The following is an 18885-nucleotide window of genomic DNA, read 5'->3' on the forward strand; positions in this document are numbered from 1 at the left end:
AACCACAGTTTGGATAATCACATAGTTTAACAGAGATACTGTACTTCCTCTACCAAGGGAAAAAAAAAAAACACGTACACATTGGACATAACACTCTGACATGCTAAATTTGGTGAGTAGGAGAATACAGCAATAGTTTGAAAGGCTGATTCCAGAACTCCACATACATATGCTTTCATCATATGGATCTTCAATGTCAAAATTCACTCTCAGAAATGAATAGCAAGTACTCTTTGTGAAATTCATGATATGGAATGAACTATAAACAGACGTGCCTCCTTTTTTCTGCTTCCCAGTGATGCTCCCTCTTGCTTTATTTTCTTCACTCATCATTTTCATTTCTCTCTCTCTCTCTCTCTCTCTCTCTCTAACACCAGTCTCAAATAACAGATGACAGGTAACATAGGAAAAGAAGAAGAAGAAGAAGAAGAAGAGGGAGGGGAGAAATAGTGAGACGGAGAGAGAGAGAGAGAAATAACTAAATGATGGGTGAAGGAGAGAAAACGAGAAAGAGAATCAAGAGAAGGGTGAGAGAGAGAGAGAGAGAGAGAGAGAGAGAGAGGGGGGGGGGGATGGAAACTGACTCTCAACAGATAGAGAACAAGTTTCTTTTTACTGACATGGTTTGTCTCTTGGTAGCTATGGAAACGTGTTGAGTCTGCAGTTGATGATAAACTGTGTCAAAGCTGCTCATGTTTCAAATACACTTCAGTTCACGTCAGCCTTAATGTGCCGGCAAGGGGCTCTGGGTGATGGGTGTTTGCTGACTTCTGTGTGTGTGTGTGTGTGTGTGTGTGTGTGTGTGTCTGTGCTGTCTTTTGTAAGAGCTTGTTAAGTTTGATTTTCAGTACTGCAGTATCTTGTATTTGGTCGTTTTTCTGAGTGAATGATTTCTGTTTCGCTCCTGTTTGAGTTCATCAGTTTCATCTGAACCGTAAGAAGGAAACAGGGTCCCATTTATAAAGGTTGACAAACACTTTCTCTAAGGACAAAACTCGTCAAGTTGTAAATAAGCTTCATTACAGACTAAAACACACAGAAACCGAAAAAAAAAATCTTTAGTTTCAAAACTAATTTCTTTTTTCCAGTATATTCAATGGCTTCTCAAAATGGAACTGGCCGGTATGTTTTCTAATTTTTCTTTATCAGACCATTCATTTCACCTTTGAGTGTGTGTGTGTGTGTGTGTGTGTGTGTGTGTGTGCATATGTCCTTATGTGTGTATTCCTATATGCGTTTGCTATCAACTAAAAAAAATGACTCTTTGATTCTGTGTTCAAACTATGGTATTACCCAGGTCCAGGGCTGTTGCTTTCACTGCAATTTGTATTTAAAAAATCACTATTATCAAATTACTGCCATTACTGCCCATAATTATATTATTGTAGTTGTGCAAATTGGTTTTAAAAGTTCCAATCTTCTGCTTTGGAAAATGATGAAAAGTTTTCACTCCTAAAAGCACATTTATGATTTTGGAAGAGCCTACTTATGCATGATAAAACCAATTATCCTTAATGTGAAAAGAGCATTAGTCATTTACTATTAATAAAACACAGTGGCAAGCATTTCTCTCTCTCTCTCTCTCTCTCTCTCTCTCTCTCTCTCTCTCTCTCTCTCTCTCTCTCTCTCCCTTCTCCTATCCTCCCATACTTCAGTCAGCTTCAATCAGCACCATTAAAAAACTACATTCCCATAGCATCTGCTTCTGTAAGTACACTTTTTATCTCACTTTCCCTCTCTTTCATTCCCTGTCTCCTTGTCTCTCTCTCTCTCCCTCGGTCAATTCTTGACTGCGTGTATGTGTGTGTGTGTGTGTGTGTGTGTGTGTTAAATGCAGATGAGCTGACCCCAAGGGGCTCTGCTGTTGGCAGGATTGTGCCCTCCCGCTTCGTTAGCTTGCTAATTGACACTTTGCTCCTGTTTTAGACCCAGCAGCGGATCTAGCCTGAAGAAATGGCCTTATCGTTCTAGCTGACACACACTAACTGGGCACATCAAAAATGGCCATATCACACACACAGGCACAGGCACACGCACACAGGCACACGCACACGCACACGCACACATAGGCACACGCACACGCACACATAGGCACACACACACACACACACACACACACATACGCAAACACAGAAAACTGGGCCAGAACATAATACACATTGCTAAGAAGAACACTGCTGAGCTAAGCAGGGTTACAGATCACTAACACAGTATCAAATCTAAAAGACAGTCCAGAAAACAAACTCGATAGCTCTGCATGAAGGACTGAGTATTAACAGCGACTAAACAGATGAAGCCATCCAGCATTGAGGAGTCCAACCTGGTTCAAGCACTGCATTGTCTGCCCAAATGTTGCTCTCACCTTTTTGAATCAAAGGTGAGTCTGTAAAGCTTTGTCTCAACAACAAGAAGTTTTGTAACTGTTTTTGTTATCCTGCGATTTTTCTTTTAGTATCTGCCAGCCCCCGTGTTGCTACTGATTAACCAAGCAGTGTCCACACCAGACCAGAAATCAGGTCTTAATCAGAAGGACAGAAGGAAAGCAACCAGGAGCTCTGTATTCAAGGCCCAGAGACGAACAACTGTGGTATATAGTGTACCGAAAGAGGAGGAAAAGACTGCTGCTTCAAGTAAACTCGTACTGGGCCACTTTCTCTTGTTGTTCTTGCTGTACTGACACCCCATTGAGCGGGTCAGGTCTCTGCTTTAATTATCAGGCATGGCGATCTGCCCAGGCAGGGTGCCCTCCAGTGCCCCCTACTGTCAGTAGAGAATGATCTATGATTACACCAGAATGAGCAGCTGCTGTAGGGTATCTCCCCATGAGCACTCATCACAAACGAGAGTCATGTCACCACAGGACGGTAACCCCAGAGGACAGACTGGCAGCGCAGCCCAGCTTTCCATTTGATCTATTTTCTTATGTGCACGTTTTCAGTTCGGATATTGTTTTATTTGCTTTTAATTTACTAATTTCGTGTTTGTTTGTTTGTTTGTATGTATTTGTTTTGCTGATTATTTTGGCATAGCAATGCCCCTCAAGAACCAGACAGTGTTGGTTTTTATTTCTATCAACCGATGTACCTTCCTGCCAATCGACAAAGCACACGCACACATACACACACCTGTTTAAGGACTAAATTAAAATGCAATCAGCTCAATATGTGGAGCAAACGGATAATTAATATTACATTAGACTCTACTTACAGACCTTAATTAATGCAACGTAATTACAAAACAACTGAGATCTCGGTGGCTATGTGCTTCTAGACCACCAAGAAAAAAAAGTTGTGCACCTGTGGCGAAATTCACAGTGACCTTTAACACGTTTTTTTCCCCCGCTTTCTGTTTTTTCAGGGCTCTTTTCCTCAGCATGCCACCGGTCCCCAGGCAGGCATCACAGGGAGGGAGAGACAAAAAGAGATGCAGAGAGAGAGAGAGAGAGAGAGACAGGCACGTACGACACAACAAATGTTCTGCCTTGATATTTATAGAGTTACTCAGCTTCTGTGCTACGTGACCTTCACTATGCTCTCACTGTAATCACAGCAAAGCCAATAGAAGCATGTAGAACACAAACCAGATCTGGCAAAACATGATGAAATGCCACAAACGCTTCGCCTCTGGATTAAGAAAGCTAAGAGCATGCGAATACAAGGTGTCATAGAAAAACACACAGCGCTAAAGAGATTATTGGCCCAGGAACGGTTGAACAGAGGACTGGAGGAAAAGAGGAATAGAGAAATAGAAGCACAGACAGAAAAAAAGCAATTTTTCCATCTATGACTCAGATATACACATACAGGACATAAAGGACATATGCATGCACATTTGTGTGTGTGTGTGTGTGTGTGTGTGTGTGTGTGTGTGCGCGTACGTGCGTGTGTTTGTGACTAGAAGAGGAATTAAATGGAAAAAGAGGAATAGTTAACTAATTAGAAATTCAGCTAAACTTATGTTCATTCATTGAACATTTTTATCCAAAGGTATCAAGCTTTATTTAATATACAGATGGGTGATACATAGCTTCCTTTCTTAAGACTTACAATCAGTCTTAAAATACTATGAAAAACTGGAAAAAAGCAAAAGAATTTATATGGAACTGATTCCAGGAAGAGCTGATAAAGTTTCAAACACACACACGCACACGCACAGAAACACTCGAAGAGAAATCGAGGTTTGACCAAGGTCACATTCACATTCATTTATTCATGATTTGAGAGGAAAAATGAAAGAGTGTGACAAGTGAGTGGAAAAGAGGGGAATAGGAATCCTGATCTCTCTTAGTGCACCAGCACGTGACCCCAGACTGCACTGAACACCACTGAGTGAGAGAATCACACAAACAGTGTACAGTTCTCTCACGTCTAATTGTTCCAGTAGAGCCTACCATACAGTAGAGTCCACTTTAGTGTTTCATTACAGTGAGCAGGACTATGGAATAAGAAGGAACGAAAAATCCCTCTTTCATCACCGAGTCTGCATCTGTTTTTCACTTTTTCACTACTTTTTTCAAACTAAATTGATGGTACATTATTAGGATTAAGAATTTAAGAGCTGAGGTAGTACTGTCTGTGCACAAACCACAAAAAGAACTTTAGCCCAGGTGCTGGATTGGGATTAGCAATAAGACAGAAGGAGAGCACACACCTTGGTTAATGCTCTCCACTGAGTAATTTACATATAAAACAGGAAATCCAGAACAATTAACCACAGATTTATGACCCATTACTGCACCAGAAAAATTAAGTAGAAAGACTACATATTTTTTAAAATTTGTCTCTTACTATAAGAGGCAGTGAGTTATAGATATAGTCTCATTTGACTCATTTTGGAAAATGAGTTTAACTGTATCTATTATACACCTGAGACAGTTTGAATTTGTCCCCGAATGTTAGTTAAACCATTCTGAAAACTACGAGTGTGTGTGTATGTGCCTGTGTGTGTGTGTTTGTGTGTGTGTGTGTGTTTGTGTGTGTGTGTGTGTGTGTGTGTGTGCGCGTGTGTGTGTGTGTTTAGAGGAAAGTGCAGGTTGCCAGGAATAGCACTGCTAAGGGGCATATGAGTAAACATTGCTAAGGAAAAGCTGCCCTAATACTGCTGAAGGACCTCACACACCAGGTACATGGAAGCATGCAAATACATTCACACACACACACAGACACAGACACACACACACACACACTCAGAAACTTCACAGCTGTCTGAAAGCATATCATGGCATTAAAAGACAGAGTGTCAGAGTGCTCTGGGCTCAGCGCACGTGCACACACACACACACACACACACACACACACACAGCTGTATGGGAGGTCAAAGATAGCCAGAAAGCACTGGGCTCACCATAATGATGAGCAGCCACTTCAACAGATGTGAGTGTCTAATATGTCAGACAGCCAAAGAGCATCGAGACCCTCACAGTCTCACACACACACACACACACACAGACACACATTTAGAGATCTCACTGCACTGCACCATCCATCCCAAAATCACAACTGACAATGGCATAACTACCACTCTGTCACAACCACTACTGCAGAGAGAGAGAGAGTGTAACAGCATGAATGAATAAGAGCAGGAAGGTGGACATTTTGAAGAGGACTGGCAATGAGACAAGCATTCAAACAGACAGGTACTCAAGCAGACAAACAGACAGACTGGGAGACTGAATGTCAAACTAAAGAATAGCTCACACTAAAAAAAAAAAAAAAAACGCAGAGAAAGAGAAAGCCGGACAGAAACACAGACAAGTGAAAGCACACATAGTCAGTGCAACAAAGGACAGTTACACAGACACGCTCACTGAAAATTGGCCAGACAGACAAACAGACATACGCACGCACACATTCCAGCAGTCAATTAAATAGGCAATCAGATTCACATACACTCCTGCAGCCAGTCATGATGTAGAGTTCCTCACTGAGGTCTGAATTGTCTGTGTGGAATGGGGGGGGGGGGGGGGGGGGGGGGGGGGGGGGGGGGGGGGGGGGGGGGGGGGGGGCTGGGGGTAGACGGGGGAGACTAATGGAATTCTCCAGGCTAACACAGCAGGCCATATTCAAAAGCTATAAACATTTTAATTGCACTCTGCTGCACTGACTTCACGCAATGCTGAGGAAAGGAGAGAGAGAGAGAGAGAGAGAGAGAGAGAGAAAGAGAGAGAGGGGGTGGGAAAGAAAGATGGGGAAAGATAAAATGAAAGGCAAAAAAACGTTGAGCAATTTGCCCCCTTCTCTCTCTCTCTCTCTCTCTTTCTGCCCCTGAGAGGCAGAAGGTGGAGTCTATAGAAAAGAGCAGGAGGTCTCTCTGTTTATGTGTCTACTCATATTAACTTCTACAGACTTGTTACTTTTTAGAGTGTAGTTTTTAATTTAGCTTTACAAACAAGACCAGCAGGCGAGTCCACACACTCTCCTGACCTTGCTTTTCCGTGCCCCAATCATACATCACTCTACAAAGTACTAACCCTCAACTGACCTCATTCAAACTCACCATCAACATAGTCTTGCATTTTTTTTTCCCCATGAAAGTACTTGTGAATAAAACAATCTCAGCTCTACCTGGAGAAAAGCTGAGCTGGCATGAACAATACGTGGAGTAGTTCTATCAGTGTGTGGAATATTCTGTGGATAAAAGGGCAGGTTCTACTATGCTAGCCATGACCATCAGAAAAGTTTGCCTGTTAAATTAATCATAATATTGAAATAATCATATTAAAGAGAGAGAGGCCTCTGCTGAGCTCCACAGAACAGAACTTTGAACCATGGAGCAGGATGTAGTTGGAGTTAGTTATTTAGTTTTCTGGGGATTTCTGTAAGGGTGTGTTTTTGGTTGGGGGGGGGTGGTATCTGCATGCTTCCATGTGCCTAATGTGTGAGGTGCACACACACACACACACACACACACACACACACTTATACACAACAACCTACTCACACATATTCCACAAGGTCAATACCCAATCTATCTCCTGATTCCACCTAAACTTAGGAAGCCATTTCTATAGGACGTGTGTCCTTCTTCCTAAAACTCCATTTTCTCTTTCCTCACTCTCTCTCTCTCTTTTCAAGGACTCTGTCATATTTTAGCTTGATAGCTTATTGATGGGCTATTCCTCTTCTCTACACATGGGGAGATGCCTATCGAACCTGCTCCGCAACATAAAGAAAAACCTGCTCTCCATCTCTCTTTCTCCTGCTCTCTCTCTCTCTCTCTCTCTCTCTCTCTCTCTCTCTCTCTCTGTCTCTCTCTCTTAATCTAACATACTGAGGCTTAAACACATTAGAGTAAACGCGAAACCTCCCCCCAACTTCTAACGGTGAAAAATTACATAGACGCAATCAGGCTGCTATAGCAGAGACAGCCACATATACATCTAAACCAGCTCACAGTCAATATATTACTGTTAATCATCAGAGGGCAGTGAGGGAGAGAGAGAGAGAGAGAGAGAGAGAGAGAGAATATCCCTGCAAGATGTAGACAGTTTCACATCTATCACATCTCCTCTCAGCATTTGTGGTTTGTATGGATGGAGGGGAGTGTAGCTGACTTCAGGAAATAAGAAAATGATTAAGAGTGATTTAATGTCACACATGGAATGTGGGGAAAATGCTCATCTGTCAGCCGGAGAACGATGTTATTACACCCCCCCCCTTCTCTCTCTCTCTCTCTCTCTCTCTCTCTCTCTCTCTCTCTCTCTGTGGATTTAGGCAGTAAAGTAGAGAGATGAACAGAGTAAGAGTGATGGGGTGACACACAGTCCTGAGTTCTATAAGTCAATAGTTCATGAGTTCACCATAAATTATCTTTTTGAGTGAAAAAGTGTAAACTCAGAACATCTAAGTAACATTATTCTGAAGGCACAAAAGAGTATCTTTTCCCACAATTCACCCACACATTCTCAGGCAAAATCCTGGTAAATACAGATATACAAAATGTTGCAGGAGAAAACACTATGATCTAATATTCCAGTGGTCTGAAGGGAGAAACTAAATGCCCTAAGCCACCTAAATCAGTTCTTAAAAAAATAATTTTCAAACTTTAAGTATAATGCTCAGTCTTCAGTTCATAGAACGTTTAGCTGACAGAGTGTTCAGATCAGCATTAGAAAATATCTATCTACGTTAGAAAGTTTGCACTGAAGTATTGTGAAAAAGTTATTGCAAAGGCATATTCACCACCATTGTTATGGATCTTTCTCACTCTCAGAAGTGCCAAGGTAGCACAGGGCTTTTTGTCACTGATATTCCTTAATAAACTTACATTCACAGTTCCTGATTTGAGGATGAAGTATATTATTAAGTGCACTTGCTAGTCCCTTAATGCTTGAATTCTGAGTGTTTCTTTGATTAGCTGTCAATGTGTTATCATTGGATGAAGTTAAAAAATTGTTCTGAAGTGCTCTCAAAGATAGCTATTGGTTGCCACTATTTAAGAGTCATTTCAGTGGTACAAGCGACGCAATTCAGCTAAATTATGACAATTTTCCCCAGTGCAAATGGACTCTAAATCTAACACAAATGAACGCAGACAGATATAAAAGACACAGAAAACCAGCCGGAGTTTTCTATCCGTTAAATGATCAGAAATAGGGCAGTGAGCAGGTATGTTCACCCTAGACTGAGTTAAAAGTGCTCTTGCTCTCACCTTGGCATATGCCTCCATTAGTGGGGTCTCCATAGTAACCAGGCACACAATTCTGGCAGTGTGTTCCGGTGGTCAGGTTCCGACACTGCTCACACACACTGCCGTTCACACACGTACTGTGGCCATTACACTGGCATGCTATGAGAGAGAGGTACAAGAGAGATAACACAGTTGTGCATATCTGTCTATATGTGAGCCAATGAGTGCGTAGCTTTGGTTTCTGAGAATGATATGCCCATATGAGTGCACCTGTATTACATACCTGTGACTGCACTTGCTATGTTGGTGAAAGGTCTGTGTACATTTGTGTATGTGGGCACACAAGCATGTGTGCGTGTGTGTGTGTGTATGTGTGAGGCTGCGGGTCTGTATGTGTGCGTGTGTGTGTGTGTGTGTGTGTGCGTGCACTCGTGTGTATGTATGTGCTTACCAGGGCAGTGTATATAGGACCAGTCATATTTTCTCTCACTAGGACACAGGCTCATGTCCAGCACCATTTCCTGGTTGTGTTTGGACACACGTCTCATGGGCCCCTGATACGAGCCCTCCATACACTGCCCCCGCCCTGTGTCACTTGGGTCTCCACACCATCCACAGTCTGGGTGATCCAAGCACTCACTGCATGTGCGCCACCCAGAACAGTTCTGAGCTAAAGACAGAGAGAGAGAGAGAGAGAGAGAGAGAGAGAGAGAGAGAGAGCAAAAAATGCAAGAACAGAACTCATTAAATTTGAAGTTTGAAACATCAAGTCATAACCGTGTGATGTTCAGTCATAATTCTGACATATTAAGTCATAATTGCAGCTTACTATGTCATAATTACAAGATATTAAGTCACAAGCTGCTACGTTACAGTTTGAAGGCATTAAGTTGGAATTGGTGAGATACCAAATCAAGACCATTTTCAGCCTTCTCTCCCAGCTCTCCTGATGGCCCATTTATCACTGCTCTGAACATAGCACAATGGCTAGAGAATTAGCAAACCAGTGAGGTAGCCTGAAATGGACAGCTGTTCTCCACTTTTCTCCTCTCAGCATCCTCCTGTGCTATAAGTGATGTTTTCAATACCAAAGTAACGTTAAAACCATTGAGAACCATCCAGTAAAGATTCAAAGTCAATGTCTTTGTTTCTCTAGTGCTGTGTGTGGTAAAAGATGCTGTAGGGGGTTGGTAGTATTGTGATGTCTACCCAGTAGATGGAGAGGAGCAGGTGGTGGATTTGCCACTGAAAATCATTCAGACACATGGAGAGAAGAGCTCAGAGGTTCTCACATGAGGCCAACGTCTATCTTCATTACAAAGACACGGGCAACGGACCCTTCACAAAAACCATACCCATTAAAAAAAAAAAAAAAAAAACCCACTACACAAAGCGCTCATACCACTGTGCACATGACAAACACATATCGCTATTCCCATTACAAACATGTCAAACATTGTTTACTCCACTGTGTTTCCTTCTTGCTTCCAGGGATGAGTTCACTGCTTTGAAGCCAGTGATGAGATCAGAGGACACAGTCAGCCTTCTGGCTTCATAGTGCCAAAGTTGAAAGACCAGTTCATCCAAAAGGCTAAAACTGAATCAAACTGTTTTCCATGAACTGTGTTTACAGATTTTCACTGGGTTCAAGGGCAATTCTGGCTTTAGGTGCTATTTTTGATGGTAGGGATTGTGTGTAACATTGTGTCCTGTGATATTTCTCCCACACAATACAACTGGTCCTCAGGGCCCACAATGCATCTTTTTTTACTGAAACTTTCTACCAGCCTGAGTTACAGTGACAAAACAAAACAAAGTCTTAAGGCACAATGACCCATGATTCTTTGTGTGTTTTACCTCCTTTGACAGTTTTAACACACCCTGGGAACTAGAGTTTCTCACACAAATTTTGGTCTTGTTGTTGGACCAAGTCATGGAAAACAGTCAGACCCAGACACTAGTCATGGCTTTCGATTTATTTACTCATCTTTTAATTTTGAAACAAACTGAGCAAAGCATTATACGTGTGTTGAGATAAGTATCAGACACTCGGTAAACTAAACTCACCACCATTATCCACGAGAATCTCTTCAATACAACCATGTAACTTCAAGTCAGATTCACAGGATGCATTGAAAACGAATTCCTTCATTGCATCGTTCGTTGAACTTTCTGTTCATTTTCACACATAAAGATAAAACCACAATGTTACATATAAAAAAAGATAAAGCAGACTAAAATGCTTATTGTGGAGTTGACTCTTTCTGAAGCAAAGAAGGTTGACTACAGTTTCTGTTTTACAAAGTAAACAGGCACATGCATATATGTCCTCTTCAGACACTTATAAACTTGACATTTCTTTTTATTTTACTTCGCTATCCCATAGAGGTAAAGAAGCAATTCAGAGATAAGTGACACTGAGGAAGAAATATAGATCAGTGTATCTCATTGGTCAGATCCGTAATGGCTCCCTGGGCGGCGTGGGGCTGTAGTCGGTTTTGTGAGGTGACAGCAGAGTCAGGTCTGGAGGGGACAGTGAAATTCATTAAGACAACTGCAGTGTCTCTCACTGTTTCTGCAATAGATGCCAAAGAGGCATGCCAGAGGCCAAGGTAAGTCAGGCCCCAATGGGCAAAGACCAGGACAGCGGATCTGCAAAGTTCCTTTTGATGAAACTAAGCTGTGTCTCAACTTTTGTGATACACAGCTAGAGAGACAATGTGTCACAATTCATCGCCACGGAAAAGAAAGTTTTATGTCTTGAATCAGCGTATACGTTGTTTACATTGTATACGTTGCGTATGAAAAGTGTCAGTATAAAAAGCTGAATTTGTTCGTATCAGCGATTTATACAAAGAATACCAGCTATTCCTACTGTTGCAGTACATGCAATATATGACATTCACATGACGAGTACCAGCTATTCCTAATGGCACAGAAAATATTCATTCATTCACTTATTCGCTAAGCCCCTTATTCTAATTAGGGTCGCTGGGGATGCTGGAGCCTATTCCAGCACTCATTGGGCGAAAGGCAGGGAAACACCCCAGACAGGTCGCCAGTCCATCGTAGGCACAGAAAATATGGCATTTGCAAAAGGCAATACCCAAAATCTCTGCATGTCATTTAGAGAAAATATTCAACATCATGTGAGATCTCCAACCTTCAGTGTTGATTCCAAAATGTTATTCAAATACATCCTTTCAGTACAATACACTGGTAAGAGCTAACACAAGCAATACATGAGGGCTTTTGGGGTTAATTTTTATTTTTTGGGGTTAATTTTATGTTAAAATAGAAAAGAAAATGCTGGCAGGTGTCCATCTTTACCTAGTCATTGTCTTTTGGAGGCATACACATGCTTTCAATAGAAGTTTCCCAGCCTAGTTAAAGAGAACATTTGATGAAGTTTTTTCTGAAAAGGTTTTCTGTGCTTTTTGCTGTGCTTTGTGTGTTAGTCAGGGCAGAATTTGCATCTTCCCCAGAGCTCTGAGAAGCCTTTATTTTCATAAGTCACAGATGGGCTGCTGCACTTTTTACCCAGCAGTCTCTGCACTGGGCCTGTTGCATTATTCAAGCCCAATACAATGATTCATTTTTTCCTTCTGCTGCTGCTTTCCAGCAATCATACTGTTTCATAATTACAAAAGCAGTTCTCTCTCTCTCTCTCTCTCTCTCTCTCTCTCTCTCTCTCTTCCCCTCTATCTCTCTCACCTTCCAAAAGTATTGTCTTTTTCCCTTGCATTTTCTACACTTTCTTATGGTGTATACATTAAGGTTACAGACTTCGATACCAGCTGAACACACCCACACACTTATTTGTTACACAGACCTGTAGTCACCTTTTTGAGAAACATCTGTCATACAATACACTATTTTTGTGTTTGAAATCTACACAGTCGCACAGTCTTTGTGGCTTTGCATAAACTTTCTGCAACTCCACATCATATCTACATTTCAAAAGAATTACTAAGTTTTTAATACTACAGTTGACTATATTTACAAAGTGATCTTTTAGTCATGTTGTCATATATATTCATATATAAAAAGCTGAAAAAAGTTTGGAGTCATAGTGCCATTTACTGTATGCAAAACTACTTGTAAACACACATATCTTTCACCATGGTTTTTAAGTTTGGATTCCTACGTAAAGGTGACTTCACAGATGATAATGCTATTGCAAGAAACCAAATCTTTCCAACACTACAGTTTAACACAGGAATTCAACAGTGCACATCATAACACTGCAGATCATGAAAAAAAAGCAATATGAAAACTCCTCATGTGAGGAATTTACTCTTTTGCTAAAACTCTTCAAATCTCTCGGCCTGAACAGGAACCTTGTTATAGTACAGGGAAGTACTAGAGTCTGTCATCTCTCAGACTGCATCAGATAACAGAAGTCATTTCAAAAGCCCACTCAGATACTCTCCCTCTACACCCTCCCCCCCCCCCCCCCCCCCCCCCCCCCCCCCCCCCACCTCTATTGAAGAGACAGCCGTATTACAAAACATCTTATTCCATATTACAGATGCTTTAATGAGGGCAATCATTCAGATTGCTCTGTGGTCAAAGAGGAGCTGACAATTACAATTACAATCCTGAATGGAATGACCGGGCAACACTAAAGAGCTCATTTATACCCACACACACACACACACACAACACACACACACACACACACACACACACACACACACGCGCGCGCGCGCACACACACACGCACACACACTCACATGCACTGTTGGCGGTAGAAGCTAGATGTTTGTCAGATAATATCCAAGTGTATGATAATATCCAGGGGCTGGAGATGAATTGTAACCCATTAGTGCTGGGTATTCAATCTGTCACAGTTGGAGAATTCTACTGTTGTCCAGTTAGACTGTTGTCTGCTAGTGCTGCCGACAGAGCCGACTTTGTAAATCATGCCCATGTCACCATTCCTCACGGTAAATCACTGACGCCAAGTCTGTGAGTGACACCTTCTGAATAAACAGTATTTATTGAATCGTAAAGTATGTGGAAAGGACTGTGGACATTGCAGACAGAATCAAACAGTTATCGAGGCCTAACTCTGTTATCAAGGCCTAACTCAGTAACAATGGCCTCAACCAGGGACAAGAAACCCAATGTAGTAACAGAGATCTAACTCAGTTAGATGCCTAAACCTCAGTAACTGAGGGTTAAGTCAGTTAAATAGACTTAACTGAGTTATAGAGGCCTTTAACCCAGTTAAATAGACTTAACTGAGTTATGGAGGCCTATCTGAGTTATAGAGGCCTGAGGCGTATAGAGGACTGAGTTACAGAGATTTAACTCAGTTAGATGCTTAAAATCCAGTAACTGAGGTTTAAGCCAGTTATAGAGGCATAACCGATTCAAAGAGGCCTAACCCAGTGACAGAGACTTAACCCAGTTATAGCAGCCTAACCCAGATATAGAGGCCTGAGTTACAGAGCCTTAACTCAGTTAGATGCCTAAAACCCAGTGTTTAAGGGTTTTAGGCAGTGTTTAAGGGGTTTAAGATGACAGAGGCCTAACCCAGCTATGGAAGCTAAAGAGGCCTAACTTGGTTACAGAGGTCTGACTCAATTAAAGAGGTCTAAAGTGTCCTTGAGCCAGACGCTCAACCTTCAAGAGATGTTAATATACAATATCCTGGTAACCCAGTGTATGTCACTGTTCTGAAGGAGTCCTCACCAAAACGAACTTAGTGTCAATGTTTTCAACCCCATTGTCTTTGTTTTGTCATGGCCAGGGGTAGTTCTGTTACTTAACATGTCATGTTACAGCAGAGTTTCCTTTGAATTTAGCAGTTTGGCACTATCTGTCTTAAATGAAAGGAAAACACAGAGATAGTTTAACTTACAGAATAACAAAAGAAGCTTTTTTTTTATTATTCTGTACTTTGATCACCCTCTCTCCAAACTCATAATGGAGCACAAAGCGATAGAACAAGGGCTTCATTTTTCAAACTCATTTCAAACTCCTCGTGGCAGAAACAACTCTGAACGAAGAAGAAAGAGAAAAAGGAATGGATTTGTACGGAGGAGAAATGGTTGTTGATGTAGGCAGGTGGGGTAGCTCTTCAGTCTGAGTGTGGAGAACGGGGCAATGGGGCTGTGCTCCAATTACCTTGTGATATGTGACCTTCAGAGGGAGGGAGCCCATTTCTGCAAACAGAACCTGAATCACTTTTAGTTTATGGGGGACATTCTTTTACCAGCACGGGGAGATTGGAGTCACTGACCCCTCCTCAGGCCCTCTGAGGATAAACACATTCAGTGCCCAAAAGAAAATGGAATTTATCCCAATATCACACCTTTCAATGTCAAAAACAAGAATGTGTGGAATCACAAAAATCAAGAGTTACAAGTGCTTCAGGTTTTACATTGAAATGAAAAGTTAGGATGCGCATATACTGTCAGGTTTTGGGAGTTTGGTGAGAGAATGTTCCAGGATAAAAAAAAAAAAAAAATGTTGTATACTATAAAAAAAACAGGTTTTAGTAATTTATCAGAATTACAGGTTTTGATAAAACTCTTCCAAGAAATGCACATGACATCCTCACTCTTACTGCACAACTGAGCGGACATGAATGACACACAATATAGAGGCGCATTAGATGGTAGGTATTCTTTTTATCTCAAGATGGAAATTCAAAAGAGCATGTTTGCCCAGCAAACCCAGACACCAAAGACATTCATTTACATTTTGATTAGGTGAGTATTATCAGGCTGTCTGCGATTCAAGTTTTCCCTGTCACCTAAGCTTTGTTTAAATTCAAAATAACACTCTAATTAAATTATTCCACCACTACAAAAGGTCTATCAATGAGGGCATTTGGTACCATCGAATCTGACTGCAGAATGTTTACTTAACGAGTGAACTGATTATCCTTCAATGTCTCACTAGATGAACTGAATTCAAAACCTTGTCAAAACTCCTCAGTAACCACTCGCTTCAGCTCCGGCCGACTCTTGACCTTAATGATGTTTACTGTTTGATAAACCGTCTTTATGAAGCTGTTGCGGCAACATCCAATATAACAAAGCCCTAGAGACTATACAGCGGATTCATTGCTGAAGGTAAAACCAATCAGTTTCAAAATATAGACCACTACTTCAAGGTTTGGTACATCAACACGTACGCATTATTTTTTCTATACAATAAATCTGTGGTAAAGCAGAGCAGGCAAGGCTGCTGTCATAAGAAAAATCACCTCATGTACTTAGGAAAATACATAGGGGAGAAAGCAAGAGAGAGAGAGAGAGAGAGAGAGAGAGAGAGAGAGAGAGATGAGGGAAACAGTGAGAGAGCAAAAGATAGAAGGAGTGAAAAGAGAGCAGGAAAGAAGAAGCAGTTTAGAGAGAGAGAGAGAGAAAAAACAAGATCGAGCAAGAGGAAGAGACATTTTCATTTAAAGGCAATATTGCTACATTCACAATAACAAAAAGACAAATGCTTTTCTTTGCGGTCTTGATCATCTGTTTTTCCTGGGTTTTACGCTCACAAGGAAGTAACATAACATGAGCATAGTTCATTCCCACAGTGACAGACAGACATCAATAGCGCATGGATCTTCCAATAAAACCCATTCACTGAGTGACGTGTGTCCGTGGCCCTGCTGCTACCTGACAACAGCAGACTTCAAGTCCACACTGTTTGGTCTTATACGACTTAATCCACCTTCACCAATGCTTTAGTAATAACAGCTGGGTGCAAATGACCAGACAGGAGACAAGGAGAGAGACGAGGACAGAGTTCCAAAGAGAGAGAGAGAGAGAGAGAGAGTGAAAGGGAAAGAAAGGATATGTCACAGGGAATGAGAAAGACAGAAACTTGAGAAAAAAAACAAGCAAGATAGTGAGTTTGACAGACAGAAAGAGAACCTGAAAAATGTCTCAGGGAACCACTACCATTACACGGTACCGTTATATCGTTATATCCTGGTCATTCAGTACTCACCCACACAGTCTCCCGTCTGCCACTCCATACACTGGCCGTAAGGGAAAGAGATGACATAAGCGTTGGAGTCCACGCAGCGCTGTGTACTACTACACCACATACACTCCAAGGCCTGACTGGTGCAGTCAGCACAGGTGGTTCGCTGGGAGCACGACGTCTTACATGGCCGAGTGTTTGGATCAGGGTTCGCTGTAAAAAGAGAGTACGTCTCGAAATGGCGCTTCAAAAGATGGCATCAGGACATTCGCGCAATGATTAAACAACACTGTCATTTCTGAAGCATTATAATGACATTGCTTCTGAAGAGCGATAATTTGAATGGGAATAATGTGAAATAGGATCAACATTTAGACCGGATCCAGAAGCAAATTTGTTGAGAATATGAATGCAGCAAAGCCTGTATGGTGTACACCGTCAGTCATTGTGAGCAAAGGATTTTAATAAATTGCAGTGTTTAGTTACTTTTGGGTATTTGAAAGTCTTTGATGTGTCTCACTGCATTTTCTGGTTCATATCTGGTTTTATACATACACACACACACACACACACACACACACACACACACACACGCACACACACACATATGTGTATATATACACATATGTGTGTGTGTGTGCGCGTGTGTGTATGTTAGCGGTGTCTATGTTCTTAGGAAAGCTTATATCAGCCTTACACAGCCTAATAGTACACATTTAAAATAACCTCAACACTCCACATAAAATCAACCAAAGTTCTCAAACAAAGAGGAGAAAGAACAAACGGAAGCAGTAGGGAGAAGAATATTTCAAATTCATTCTTTATGCTCTTTGTGTGTGTTGTGTGTGTGTGTGTGTGTGTGTGTGTGCGCGCGCGTGTGTGTGTGAAAGAGGGATAATGGGACAGCAGCCAGCTCCTGTTCATTTCAGAACCTCATTTGTGCTTCCTCTGAGCTTCCGTTTTTCAGCTATTCTTTTTTTTTTTTTTTTTTTTTTTTTTAAGTCAAGTACAACAGTCGCACCGGCGCCGCCGAGACAGGCGATGCGAGGACAACTCCAGGCAGATCACTCCTGTTTCTCTAAATGTTTAGCCAAAACCAAAGGTTATCCTACAGTCGCAGGATAACAAGGTCAGATCTTTGACAACTTGTCAAACAACCAGCACAGTGATCCTCGCCAGACAAAACAATAATATCACTTTTAAAATAATGGTACATTTACTCCTCTTCCTCTTTATGCTCATCCACTCTCTCTAACGCGTAAAATCCCAGCCGAACACTTTTATGATTCTCAGCGGTCCTCGCTTTCATTTGGCTCAAGAGTGGCTTTTTATTTCACTATGTCAAGGGCTCAGGTAACCTTAGGGTTAAGGTGGAAAGGATGCTGGCAAGGAAGAGTGCTAAGCTTCAACCTTTAAGTCACAAGCCTCTGGTCAGCCAGCCATGCCTCTAACCACAGCACACAACACCAGTCACCAAGTGTGGTGTTCAGTGCATTGTGCACAGGGTAAGAACACAATCCATGTAACAGTTAAGACAGACAACAAATATTATGGATGACAGAACTCTGGTGAGCATACAATATTTGAGCAGAATATTTCTTTTCTGTTTCATGCTTCCTAATGTTTTCAAATCAGCAAAATGGAGTTAAGAATAGGAACTGTGAAAAGGTCTTAAATTCCATGTTGTTTGGAATCGAACGCTACTGGTTTGGAATGTATCGCCAGATTTTTTTTTTCTGTTGTGTATTAATCCATCATCTTGGACAAACCCCTTCATGGTGAATTTGGTTATAATGTAGAGAGTTGTGTCACACAAATTCTCTGCTGTACCACACTCTCTGCCCCTAACAGCTCAGAGAGGAGAGAGAAAAGATACAGAGGCACACTGCATATGTCAGAGGGAGCACACACTCCATTAAGGGTTTTCTTTTTTTTTTTTTTAATCCGAGAAAGGGAAAAGCTGTGGAGGCAAAAAATAAAAATGAAAGAGAAAGAAGATATTCTCACCGACGGGTTTCTCACAGATGAGTCCGTCTGTGTTTGCAGTGCAGGGATTGGCCATCAGTCCGGAGACTTCGGCTCTCTGAAGGTAGGCACAGAAGCCTGAGTCACTAGGCTCTCCTGGAAGCCACTGTAAGTTTGAGTTAGCAAAGGGCGACATGTTCTCCCAGCCCCAGTACGACACATTAATCTTCCTCAGACCAACCCATGGAGACAGTTTCTGGGTGAGAAAAAAAAATGCAGAAAAGTTAGGCATCCTGGATGTTATAAGAGTAATGAGTTTGGGTTGGTACTGAGATATTCTATGTATGC

General features: G+C 41.6%; 1 protein-coding gene across 1 annotated transcript in view; it reads right to left on the reverse strand.

Annotated features, from left to right (window-relative positions):
- atrnl1a (attractin-like 1a) overlaps nt 1–18885 on the reverse strand; it is a 194035-nt gene that overhangs the window by 128338 nt on the left and 46812 nt on the right. Inside the window, exons 17-20 of the mRNA XM_030772321.1 lie at nt 18580–18793; nt 16597–16785; nt 9080–9298; nt 8650–8787 (exon numbers count right to left, since the gene is read on the reverse strand). Coding sequence (XP_030628181.1) covers nt 8650–8787; nt 9080–9298; nt 16597–16785; nt 18580–18793 — 760 coding nt within the window. The remainder of the gene's footprint in view (nt 1–8649; nt 8788–9079; nt 9299–16596; nt 16786–18579; nt 18794–18885) is intronic.

Source organism: Chanos chanos, chromosome 4, assembly GCF_902362185.1.
Source record: "Chanos chanos chromosome 4, fChaCha1.1, whole genome shotgun sequence".
NCBI lineage: Eukaryota > Metazoa > Chordata > Actinopteri > Gonorynchiformes > Chanidae > Chanos > Chanos chanos.